Source organism: Manacus vitellinus, unplaced genomic scaffold, assembly GCF_001715985.3.
Source record: "Manacus vitellinus isolate BGI_N305 unplaced genomic scaffold, ASM171598v3 scaffold_23_pilon, whole genome shotgun sequence".
NCBI classification, from domain to species: domain Eukaryota; kingdom Metazoa; phylum Chordata; class Aves; order Passeriformes; family Pipridae; genus Manacus; species Manacus vitellinus.
The window spans coordinates 1,090,529-1,103,655 of NW_021939718.1; the positions used below are offsets into that span (position 1 = coordinate 1,090,529).

General features: G+C 37.2%; 1 protein-coding gene across 3 annotated transcripts; it reads left to right on the plus strand.

Moving 5' to 3' along the window:
• Window positions 1-871: 871 nt before the first annotated feature.
• Window positions 872-12,543, plus strand: CETN3 (centrin 3). 3 transcript variants are annotated; one of them, XM_018072932.2, is made up of 5 exons: window positions 872-1,091; window positions 3,124-3,259; window positions 4,956-5,070; window positions 7,666-7,857; window positions 12,093-12,543. In XM_018072932.2, the coding sequence occupies exons 1-5, from the start codon at window positions 1,075-1,077 to the stop codon at window positions 12,134-12,136; spliced, it is 504 nt and encodes a 167-aa protein (XP_017928421.1). In that variant the 5' UTR covers window positions 872-1,074; the 3' UTR covers window positions 12,137-12,543. The 3 variants fall into 3 exon arrangements, with proteins under 3 accessions (XP_017928421.1, XP_008919656.1, XP_017928422.1); XM_008921408.2 differs by having other exon boundaries at window positions 1,035-1,114; XM_018072933.1 differs by lacking the exon at window positions 872-1,091 and adding an exon at window positions 1,545-1,564.
• Window positions 12,544-13,127: the final 584 nt, after the last annotated feature.

The window sequence follows — 13,127 nt, forward strand, 5'->3', positions numbered from 1 at the left end:
TTGTAGTGAGGTAAAGTCTGTACAGTACCAGAAATGCTTCTCAAAGTGTCAGATGTTAAGCGTGCTCCTCCACAGCTTGGGAGGGAGGGAGGGAGTGGACAGGGCCTGGGGACCTCTCCAGATACAGTCACGGCACTTCCATGTGATAGCAGGGCCATTAAAGATATCAGCAAAAATCGGACACGTTACCTGGCGTGCAACAAGCCAATGATTACACACTCAAGAGAGAGACATTGATATTTATTTCAGAGCGGCGCAAGCCCAGGTCCTCGGTGAAGTTCCACAGATCAAGCACCCCAGCTGTCAAAACTTTTATACTTTTTAGCGAAGGTATTAATGTTCATTGGCTACAAGTTACACAGTTCTCTTATTAATTTGTATCTATCATCTATTGGTTAATGATTCTCTCTCTTCTCATGCTAATTACTGCCATTCTGTCTCTTCTCTTGGGTCGAGTGGGTTTCTTGGGTCGGGGGTCACAGATCTGCCCCCGGCAGAATTACTTTTTACCCAGTCGGAGCTAATCCAGCACAGTTGCTGAGCTGGCTTTATTAATTGTCAAATGTCCTTAAGGCTCGTAAATTCAGCATTCTTTGTCCGAGATCATTGAGACACGTCGAGCCCTAAACCTTAGGAAAATTCCACATACAAGAAATTTGTCTCTTCAACACCTGGATATCACTTAAGAGCTGGCTTGTTAGTTCCTATCTGTTTAGCAGATTAAATCCCGTTTCTTGTCGACTAAGGTCGAAAGTCAAGATCAAACACCAACATCCTTTCTTAAGAACATGTTTGCACACTCCACATTTCGCAGTAGCGGCGGTGCCGCCCGCCCCCCCGCGCTGTTTAACGGCGCCGCGCGCACCAATCCTGCCCCGCAGGGACTCCCCTCCCTCCGCCTTGAGTGGCAGCACTTCAGCCAATAACAGTGTGCCTGGAGGCGGGAATATACCGGCCTGCGCCCAATCAGACAGCGGTCGGTTAGCAGGGGGCGTGGCCTGGACGGGGTGTCGCGTCTCCAGGGCAGGAGGCGACGGGGCTGGCGCTGCATCTGCTCCGGGCCGGCCCGACAGGATGAGCCTGGCTCTGAGGTCGGTATGAGCCTGGCCCTGAGGTCAGTATGAGCCAGACGCTTTCCCCTGGCCCGGAGGAAGCGCGGGCGGGGGTTCCTGATGGCCGCACCCCTCTCGGGCGGCCCGCTCGGGCGGTGTGGCGGAGCGGGCGCGCGGCAGCGGCGGGCCGAGTGGGTCACCTGCGGCCTCCGGCCGGTCACTCTGGTCCCCTCGGCGGGGTCAGGCCCATCTGTGTGCGGGGGGAGGGCAGGGCCTGGCGCTCGGAGGTTCGCTCTGGATTGCCTAATGCACCTCCAAAAGGCCTGGGAATAGGGGTAAGACTGGACTGCTCGGTGTGTTTTGTTTGTAAATTCTGCTTCAGGAGCTGTTGTATAAAGGGGCCTGGCTTATGACTCCCAACGCCTGGCAAATGCTTGTCTCCAAGCATAATTAATATGCTTACATGGCAACCGTGGTCCCTAATTTTCAAATCTGACTTCAGGCTTCATGTGGTAAGAGTGGTTGTGGAAGTGGCACTGAGCTGTTTGTGTTTAGGTACTGCTTTGTCATTTGATAAATTTATTTTATGCTAAGCACCAAATGAACACTTAAGCACCCAGCTGCTCTTCCAGACGAGTTCAGTGTTAATCTGCTTTCAGATTTATAAATGGATTTCATCATTGTAGCTCACAAAATCTGAGCTCTCTAGATCTGAGCTACTCTCCCAGTTCTAATTATGTAGCCAGCTCAGAGTTATTTTAGTCCTTCCAAGAGCTACAGTAATTCAAAGCCTGTGTGAAATCACACTGTCTCCATTGGTCTGTTAATGGCTTCTTGCTCTCTGAGGATATTGTGGTCCAAGACAAGTCCAGCTCGTGCAGCCTGCACTTTTCTCGTCTGTTCTTGGAATTTTTACACTTCAGTGGTTGTTGGAAGCTAAATCTCAGCCATATGTTTAATCTTGGGTTTTGATTAAAATTAGCAAATCCTTTACAAGATGAAGATAAGTCATCTCATTAGAGGAGATTTGGAAAGTAAATCTTGAAAAGTTTTCTGTTCACTGATCAGTAATTTTTGTGCATTTTACACTAGATGACAAAGCACATCTGGCCCTTGGTGCAAATAGACAAATGAGCATTAAACGCATTTTCCTGAGAGTATAACATAAATTATGCAATAATTTAGTTTAAGAAGGACTTATGGGAAGTCATCTAGTTCAGCTTTCTGATCAGAGCAGCTCCCACTCAAAACTGAATGAGGATGCTGAGCACCTTTTCCAGTAAGGTTTCAAAATTTTCTAATAATGGAGACTCCTTGGTCTGCTAGTGCAATTGTTCCAGCATATAAACACATGGACTGAGAAAATGTTTCCCCATAGATCCAGCTGTAGTTTCTCCTCTTGCATTTTATGGTTATTGTCTCATGTCCTTTTACTGTGCTCCTCTGGAAATCTAATTTCATTCCTAGACTACCAAAGAAAACAGGCTTGTCTCTTTTGTATATACCAAAACAGAGCAAAAAGTCTTTAGAACAGTGTGTATGTGTATGCTCTAAAGGATTTTAAAAAAGAACCCTGTAAATACCATTTATCTAAGAACTGTTACAGGCAACAAAGCCGATTTGTGGCACCTAATTCTGGCTTTAGTAGCCAGACTGCCTGGCCTAGTTCAGCCTCCACTGGTCTGTCACAAATTTATTTTTTTTTAAGCTGCAGTGTAGAAACAAAGTGTTTCGGGGAGTTGTACCATTTCTACTGCTAATCTAGTTTGTAACCTCAAGAACCCTTTTTAACTGGTAGTTTTTCTGCCCTCTTTTTTTGTCGTTTTTGTTACTTATTAACAAAAATGCCTGTGCTGATTTTATTTTGGAGGTGTCATTCATATTTCACAAAGGAATTATCTGTTTCAAGTGTTACTTTAAACTGGGAGTAGAAGCTGGGAAAAGAGTTGGGAAAAGATTTAATAGCTAAGGTAGTGATCTGTGCAATTATGGTGAGTTTCTTATTGGTGGAAAATATTATCTACAGTGGCATCTTCCCAATAGAAATCTAAATTTCTTTCTCCATATATAGGAATGAGCTTTCAGTAGACAAAACTAAAAAGAAGAAAAGAAGAGAACTGACTGAGGAACAGAAGCAAGAAATTAAAGATGCCTTTGAGTTGTTTGATACAGACAAAGATAGAGCAATAAATTATCATGAATTAAAGGTAAAAACTTTTTTTCATTCAAACAATTTTATGACAAATAATATACCTGTTCCTTAGTGAGTTTTTAAGATGTTGGCTGTATCTTTGAAAACCTCCTTCAAGATGTCTTTCTGGGTTAAAAAATTGAGTTTAAAAAAAAGAAAAAGCCTGGAAATACTGCATTGGTGTAAAAACAAGCTTATCTTCCCATACTATGTGCAGTAACATTCTGAATAACCCTGGTCTAACTGCTCACCAGGAATTAACTTGGACAAATGACCAGGACGGAAAAGCTCTTGAAAAAGAGCTGTGTAACCTAAAGCTTGGTGTTGTGAGAATCCACAGGTTTCAGATGCTTAGGTAAAAGATGCAAATCAAATTTGTAAAACTGTTGACTGCAAGCCAGAGCTTACCAACTTGTATTTTTCAGCAGGAAGCGTATTGACTGTAGGAATAAGGTGTGCTCTTTGCTCTGTGTGTGCAAGGCTCAGTAGCTGCCCTTCCCAGTGAAGGATGCTTCTGTTGATAGCTATTGGTAAATGGAGGTTAGGATGGCAGTCTGAGTCCTTCTGGCTGGAAGTCTATAGAAGTAGTAGAAAAAGTTCATTAAAGTCACTTTAAATTCTTTATGAATTTGTATTCTAATCATATGGCATCAAGAACAGAAAGTGGCTTTGGAGACACCAGTGTTTCTGTCATGTATTGGGTGAGATTCTTTTTGGAAGGAATGCCTAATCCAACTTACTGGCTCCACATTCTGGCTCTACTCAATAATTTGAAAAAGGAAAAAAAGTCTTATTTTACTTAATTTGCTGTTACAAGAGTGTTTTAGGTATAGCAATTCCCTTCTCTTTATTTCAGAGTTCAAGTTTTTGTCTTTGCTGGAAGCCACTGTGACCAGGGTAGTGCTGGGGACTGTTTCAGGACTATTAATATGCTTTTCCTGGTTATGGTGTATTTTGAATTCCCAACTGTTGTGATTACGTGGAAAGTTGTTTGTTAGCTGTCTAGCTAAGTATTGTCACCCTGAAGGTAATACTGTGGAAAAGCAAAAATACATAAAGAAAAAGACTATCTCCTACTCTACAAAACCAGTGGATAGCACAGATTTTTGAAGGACTGCTTCCAAAAGCATTGTGGTTTTCCAGTTATGGTTTAGTCTATGTTCATCTGTTTGGAGAAAGTCAAGATAATGTGTGCTGAGAAATTGCCATCTCAGTTAAAATGGGAAACTAAATGTGGACTTCTAACCTAATGGAAAAGTAAAAAGTAGGTTGGCTTATGTTGTTCATTGAAAAAGCACTTGTAAGAGTACTTGTAAATCCATGAACATATACACACACTTTGTGTGAATAATGAAGAGTAATTTGAAGACCGATTTTCGATTTTGTCTTTGAAAAGATAAGATTTTGAAATAGTTTTGTAAGTGAGGAGAATAAATCTACTTCTCCTAAGAAATACTTGATCCAGTCTGTAAACTCCCTGAAAATACAAGTTTTTCACTGTAACTCAATGTTCTATTTCCTAACAGTAGTTCTAGGTGGTTTTAATATCCAAAGCTCTTTTCCTGTTATTTATTTTGTTTATTATTGCTTCTAAACCACTAATATGCTCTTTATCTCTTGGGTAAGAATGTAATTACTGAAATTAAAAAGAAAATCTGTTAAATCTGTATTTAATCCTTACCTATGGTTGCACTTCCCTTTTATTCCAAAAGGTGGCAATGAGAGCCTTGGGTTTTGATGTAAAAAAAGCTGATGTCCTGAAAATACTTAAAGACTATGATCGAGAATCAACGGGCAAGATCACCTTTGAAGATTTTAATGAAGTTGGTATGTGTTTGATTTTGTGTCTACCTCTAGAGATATTTAGTGTATAGTGGTGACTATATTTTGAAGCAGTACTTCGTGTACTTCTTCAGCTATTTAATACTATTAAGAAATAGAAAATGGAGATTTAATTTCATTATTTTCTTAATATATTAGGTCAGTAGTGGAGGAAGATAAATCTTTGTTTTCTGAATGCTTAATTTGATATGTAGAGATGAATGATAGCCACAGTATAACAGTGTAGAGTATATACAGTGCTAATCTTTTTCAAGCTTACATGGAGGAATGAATGCTAGCTTAAAACGTGGATATTCTTCTGTTGTTTAGGGATCTTTGTAAGATTCTCATTTCTGCTGTGGAAAAGGTATTTAGCATTGAATTTAGTGGGAAGGAGTGTGTACACAGACAAACTGCAAGCTGAATACAGACTTCATATATAAAAATATTAGAAAAATTGAAGCAGGTGTTAAATATTGTACTTCAAGGATTTTCAGCTGTTGATAAAAACAGAATTTCATGAGTTGTTTCTTTCTTCTGGAGATTGTGCATTGTGCAGTTTAATATACTTCAATCTGCAGAATTTTTAGACTTCAAGTTTCTTTGAAGTTTTTAAGGGCTTTTTGTTACATACAGTTTATGCTTTTGCATACAATTTATGTTTGCCAAAAAGTAAGCTGTGTGGAATTTCTCTATATATGGCTTTATATCTCTAGTTCATTGTGTCTATTATAGTTCATTATGCTCATTATAGTCTATTTATTCAAGGTATTAGATTTCTGTAGATTTTCTCAAACAGAACACCCAAACCTCCAGTATTTGCTTTTGGCTACAAATAACAATCTACTTAATGTGGCAAAACTAGTTATTGATTGAAATGTGGCAGGTTTTTAATGGTTTAGCAGGTTAGTATTGGACAAAATGTGTTGTCATTGACAGATAATAGTTTTGTAGTTGTATTCCAGGTTAGAGAAAATTAGTTTTTGTTGTTTTCTGACTTGTAAAGCCTATGTGGAAATAAATGTGATCAGTCTTGATTTAATTAAAAAAATTAAAAAGAAAGTGAATGTATTGATTTAATAGTAATACTACTCTTAAAATTACATAATTATGCTGTAATGTTGCATAAATCAAGATATTGTAATTATCATGCAATTTATTTTTTTTTAAATTCCTGATGTTCAGTCCTGTTCATAGTTTCCTCATTCTGTCCTGGCTGTCAATATGGGCAACCATTAAGTGCTGCAAGAAGCTAGGAAGATTCTTGTAGAAAGCACAATAGATACTTGGAAGGGGATTGAACCTGTCACAAAATTTGAATGGGGTTAGGATGCTGTGGTGGTGCAATATGACCTTGATACAGAATTAAACATGATATCACTTCTAGCAGAAAGATTAGGAGTTAGAGAAAATAGGTTATTGAGATGTTAATTGTGAAGAGCTGCTGAATATGGCTAAGCAATTCTTGAGTTTCTCTTAATGTTTAACTGAAATTATAAAGATACAATTACCTTTTGTCTTCTACAGTTTTGTATTTAGAGACTTAGTATTTATTGTTCTTCAGTTGTCTTTTTGCCAAAAAAGCATTTTTCAAATGATATGGTACTTCATACAGTGCCATTGTTTTAAAAGAAAATGTTTAAATTTAGGAAAAATCTGGAGCGTTTATGCAGATATATAAACTTCATTGCTGCAGTGAGCTTATATGAGCCTGAAAAAATTTTTTCCTCTCAAGTTTGCTAAGCCAGAGCAGACGCTTCATCTGCAGTCAGGAGCAGATGGTAAGTGGTTCTTTGTGCGCAAGTGGTGTTGATGTGTTTTTAATGGCTTGATGAAGTCATAAATAGCAAGCCCTGTAATACAAGACTAGCAGGTACAAAGATGTGAAGATACGTTATTGCTGGCTGGTCTGAAATAATTACTAGAAAAATATTTCATGTGGGAAGTTTGTCTTTTCTGTTGCAGAAACTGACAAATGGTTGTAAAAAAAGGAATAATAAAGACTGAAGAATCCTTTCAGAATACACATCTTGCAATTCATAGTAGTGTCCTTTATGTAACCCCTGTGCTCAGGGTTTTTTTTTTTGTTTTGGGGTCTTTTTTTGTGTTTGTGTGGTTTTGTATTTGAAAGAGAGGTTCCATGTGAATGTTCTTCTTTATTTAGTGTATTTCAGTGTTCTCTTCAAATCAAAATTCTATCCTGATGAAAACATATAAAATTTAAAAAAATCACATGTCTTTGTCTATCAGAGCTGATGTTTTTTTTTTTCTGAAAGTTTGGAAGTTTGAAACAGAGGAGGCTTGTGTATACTTTTAATTCCTGTTGAAAAATTTGTGGAAAGCATGACTGTGTCCAAATTGCCATGTGGTGTTCCACTGCAAGAATTACACCCTAAAGAGCAACTCAGCTTGGAAAAAGAGAGAAAAGAAAGAGAGGTCAGATAACAGTGAAACAAATATGCATGTTGAACTGAAATACGTAGAAATGTAAGAACAGGTGAAATCAGAAATACCTGTTCTTCATATTGTCTCAGCTTGCATAGATCATTCTGAGTTTACCCTTCAGAATTTTTTAGTCTAACTCAAGTATCCTTCTTGCAGTGACAGATTGGATATTGGACAGAGACCCACAAGAAGAAATACTCAAGGCATTCAAATTGTTTGACGATGATGACTCTGGTAAAATAAGTCTGAGAAACCTGCGCCGAGTTGCTAGAGAATTGGGTGAAAACATGTCTGATGAAGAACTACGGGCTATGATAGAAGAATTTGATAAGGATGGAGATGGAGAAAGTATGTGTTAGCAAATAAACTCCCATATAACCTTGTAATTTTCTACTGTTTTTAAATGTGGTTTTGTTGTGAATATGTCCTCTTTAATTTCCTTCTAGATAACTTTCAGCTCAAACTTAATTTAGCTTACAGATAACGGAGACAGTTGTTTTTGACAGCTACTAGTCCTGAAAACACATATTGGAGTCTAAGAATTGAATTGATTCACCATGAACTCCTATTCAACCAATGTCTGTTATGATGAGATGAATGTGTAGTTGAAGGTCAAAGTAATTGAACTGGTACATGGGAGATTCTATGTGCCTACATTACAATTTTATTTCCTTATAAATCAGTGAAAGGATTAAACTGCTAAGAGAAAGTCAGTCTTTTGATCACTTATTCAATATTTCTTAAGTGGCAATGTGTCACTGTTGTGATTTCAGCGTGTTAGTTGGATATGGAGCAGTAAGCTAATAAATCATGCTGGAAGTACCCTGGATCTATTCAGGATCAGCTTGGATTGGTCTTTTAATGTACTTCTGAGCATGGGAGTGCTGGAAAGCATAGTGTGAAAAATGGCTCTGGAATTGGCAAGGTCCATACATGGGCTGCATAAAGAAATTATTAGTAAGATAAAGAATGAATTAACAAATCCAGTTTGATAGTATGCTTATTAAATCATTTTGAACACTGAAACTTTGGGGTTTTTTTATCAACTTCAAAATATCCTTATTTTTACACCAGAAACCTTAGTATCTGGATTTTAAGGACCACTCACTTCAGACCATGCACCTAAAGACTGTATTGATCTTTGAACACTGCTCTTTCAGGGTGGTGATTTGTGTCTGAGATTTCACTAGCAGTTCATCAACTTTTCCAGGGACAGTAGTATTTATATTTTTGAGCTGTTGGACTCAAAACTCTCACTCCCAGTGAAAAAAAAATTGTGTTTTCAGCCTTGTGACAGACAGTCCTCCCCTCTGTGCTGTTAGACATAGGTGTTATTTTTTGGAAGTTGTAGCCATAGGGGTGAATGAAAGTAGAAGTCATCTGCAAGCAGGTTTTGTCATGTGTTGCTCTACTGGAGCTGCCAAAATGAGATGTCAGAATCATGGATCAATATTTTTTGTCACATGGCTATTTGGGCACTAGAAGTTGAACATAGACCATCAGCTCCTTTCAGGAAGGTTACTGAGTCGTAATTATCTTCTGTCAGTATTACGTTTTTTTAAATTAAGTTGATCAGCTAAGAGTGGGTAGCTGAGTTTCCTCTTACTCAATCATCCATTCATTCTCTTTGTTAGAGCAATCAAGCACAAGATCGAATATGGAAGATTGACAGCATAATGTTTGTATAGGGTACTGTTTATCCTTAAGGTTCCGTGTGTTTTTTGTTCTTTGAAGAAAACTGAGGCTGTTTTTAGCTTTTTAAGATTAATTCTGAAAAAGTAAATAAGCCTGTGAATCACCATTCTATTTATCTTCAAACATCTGGGTCATGTAGGAAAATCTTGCTGTCGTCTAATTCTCCTTCTTTCCTGCCCTCAAAAAAAATATGAAACTGTTAATTTGGTAGCATTTTTAATTGATACTTCAAATATAGGAATAATACCATTTTTGGTTTAACACTTTTGTTACCTTTTAGAGATTGTTTTGCTCACAGTGAAATAAGGTCTCTTGTGTGATGCTCAGGTTACATATTCTCAGCAAAACCACTGAGCTGTACTGGTATGCTGTACATAGATTTCTGTAAAAGAAAGTATTTTTGACATATTTCTGTCCCTTAAAAACTTAAACAGTCTTATTTTTGTATTCCCGGGTTTAGGAATGCATTGTGTTTTGGTGCATAACTAATTTTAGAAATTCCATGCTGTGAGTTCATGCAGTTTTTGTCATCTTGTGTGGATGCGTCCGTAGGAAACACAGTGCAGTCTTGGGTCTCAGAATTTTGGCACAGAATTAGGGGAAAAAAACCAGCACTGAAAAAATGTACTTTTAACTCTCAAGATTGTAAGTCAATGTTTCTGCATATTAGCTGGGATACTAGTTTGTTCTTTTTGTCATGGAGTTGAGGGAAATGAGATGCCATGAAGGACTGTGGTTGCTTCTGCTTTTGTTGTGCTTAACGTGTGAACAGATCCTTAATCTGAAGGGGATTAACTGGGTTTGCTTGTTGTCACGTGAAAGGTGGGAGTTAGATTTTTACCTGTCAGTATCTCCGGGAATGTCCAGACCCCGATGTCCGACAGTCTGTCAGTGTTTTGTAAGGAGACCCTTCACCAACAGATTCACAAGATCAGACGGTACCTCAAACCTCCCTTGTTAGGGGGAACTCAATAGAACCAAGACCCCTCAGCGAGTCCTGCCAAGGTGTTTTCTGCTGGTGGCAACTGCAAGGACTCACTTTAACAGTTTACAGAATAACACTTTTTATTGATACAAATTGTGACAGATTAATAAGGTTCAAAGGTTGTCAGCGATAGTGTCTACTGCAAAAATATGTTTTAAAGCAATCTACTGATACATATATTAAGCAAGCACAAGCTCTGATACAAAGCAATCTAACTAATACGCTATGGGGTAACCACAAGCAAAAGCTCTAGTCCTAAGAGCAGCATTTAACACACATAGAGTATATTTCTCATCCCTTCTCATCCTCTTGGGGGGGAGAAGGTGGACTCAGCTTGTTAACTGATCCCAGCAGTTTTGGTGGAGGTCTTCTCCCACTCTCCCCCTATCCCCAACTTACTTTTATACTATTTTCTTTATGTTTGGGTGGAGTTTGAGTGGCTTTAGTCATAAATATCTTTTATTTCTGATTGGTGTACTTTAATGGGAGGGGGGGTGGTTAGCATGGTTTGGTACCTGAGGAGGGGGTTCGACGTGGTGGTTGACTTCAGCAGCAGAACATCTTGATTCTCCCTGAGACTGTCTTTCCACTTTGCAGCATTGTTTAGCAAGGATGTTGTAAACCAGGGAATATTGTGTTGTTACTGTGATAAAGCTGTGGAAAGGCTTTTTAAAGTCATACAGTCAAGATAGTATTTTTGTCTCTTAGAACACGGTGTAGCTATATGATGGATGGGTATTTCAGAGTATAGAATCCTAAGCTCGACTAAATCTGCTTGTTACCTATTTTTTACATGCATCACATGAAGGCATATTTAGTTATTTGTTTTTTTTTTTTAATTTATTATTTAAATAGTGGAATTTGTTTAATTTTCTTCTAGCTGTAGATGTAGCTCTTTCTTTGCATTGCTTTCTTTAGGAATAGCTTGGGCACATTGGCTGAGATGGACAATTGTCAGGGAGAATTCTTTGTATGTGTCTTGTCTTTTCTGTACCACTGACTTATTCTAATCATTCCCACTACAGTAATTAGTAATTAGCAGAGTGTACATGTTCATTGGTTAATTCTTTTACAGTGTCTCTGTTTTAGCATATAAGTAAGATTGGTAGCTCAGGTATAAGTGCAGCAAAATAATTAATGGCTGCTAATTAATTTATTATTATGACTTAATTTCTTCAAGTGCATTTGTATAAAATTTCTGTTAATTATAAATGACAAATGAAGAAAGTTCAATTGGGGAAAGGCTCATCAAAAGTCCATTTTAATTCTAGCTAATTTATGGAATAATTAGTAAACGATGTTAAAATTCGTTTTATGTTTGGCAAGTGTTACAGATTTGGGAGGGAGAGAAGTAGTGTGGTTTGGTCTGTGGGGGTGGTTTGGATATAAATGTTTGAATCATGACTTTAAGAATAAAACTGAATTAATCATAACTGTAGCTGAAATATTGTTTCTTAAGAAGCACTTGCTAAATAAAATTTATGTACCATTTTTAACATTTTCATAGACCTTAAAATAATAGTATATTTTTGCATAGCTGTCTTTTTTACATATGTTTCTCAGAGTTTTTTTCTATCATATTTTGCTTTTTAGAATATTTTTACTTTCATAATTAGAAATGATAACTTGTAATATGTGAACTAGATTCTGGCTAAAATATTCCACATAACTAACTTGTTTTCTGACTTCATTTTACATGAAAAACTGTGCAAAACTCCTGTTGTAGGAGCAAAAAGTCCAAACCCTGATAGTAATGGATCAGATGCAGCAAATACTCACAGAGAAACCTTTAAGTAAAATTATAAGTAAAATTCACGGTTGTGAATTTTCTTTTATGGTTTATGGTTGTTTGCTGTTTGTATAATGATTTTCTTTTTTCTTTCTTTTTTTATTTTTTTTACAGTCAATCAAGAAGAATTTATTGCTATTATGACTGGAGATATTTAGCATTAGAAGAAAAGGAATGAGCTCAGCAGAAAAGGGAGGAGTCGTTGGTAGCTTCCATTACAATGTTTTGTACTTGCATTCATTTCTGTAGCTGGAGTGATGCAGAAATTTACTTTTGTCACAGGACCAAAATAAAGATGGGTTACAGGCACTGATAGTTCACTACTTCGTATCATTAAATATTATCATTAGAATAATTGATATTTTAAAACAAGTAAGTAATGCTGCATTTCAGAATGTTTGAGTAATTGTTTGTAAAATAGCCTTGTCTCAGATTTCTAAATTGTATCATATTATAAGAACCTTCTGAGGTTCTTGACTTTGTGTTAGCATTAGCTGTGGCCTTAGTTTTGATACATAAGGTTTGAAAAACTTTCATTTTAATAAAATGTTCTTTACTATTACTACTTGAAAGTCTTATTTTTGTAGTTTAATCTGGGGTAAACTATAAGGGACAATTCTTCAGAGAAAAGTTTTTTTTTTTTTCTTTTTTCATTGGTAAACTTTTACTTCTGTTTTTTTACATGAATGGTAGCATTAAATGAGCAAGCATTTGCATCCTCAGATATGCCGTTTATTAACTGTTACCCCTGATAACAAATGGCAGACAACTATTCATGATGATTAACTGTATCCAAAACATGCTTAAATCACCCAGATGTCAGCCAGCAACTCTCTGTTCAGTACCCACAGCTTTGCTAGTTGTCGAGACAGTGACAAGAGCAAACTTCATGCAAGCCCATATGTAGAATGCTTTAGAATCCAATAGCAAAAATACCACACATAAAACTTATTTAAAGAAAGCCATTAAAAATCTGCAACAACCTGCCCAACTTTTAACCGGTGTTTTACAATCTTAAAAGATTTGTTTGGAGGTGGATGGTTAAGGGAAAAGATTCAGTTTTTGGGACTGGGCCTATGAAAAGCTCTAAACAAGTACTTTCTAAGACCAGTGTGAGAATTGTCCAGTTCGGTAGCTTCTGGCTTTGCT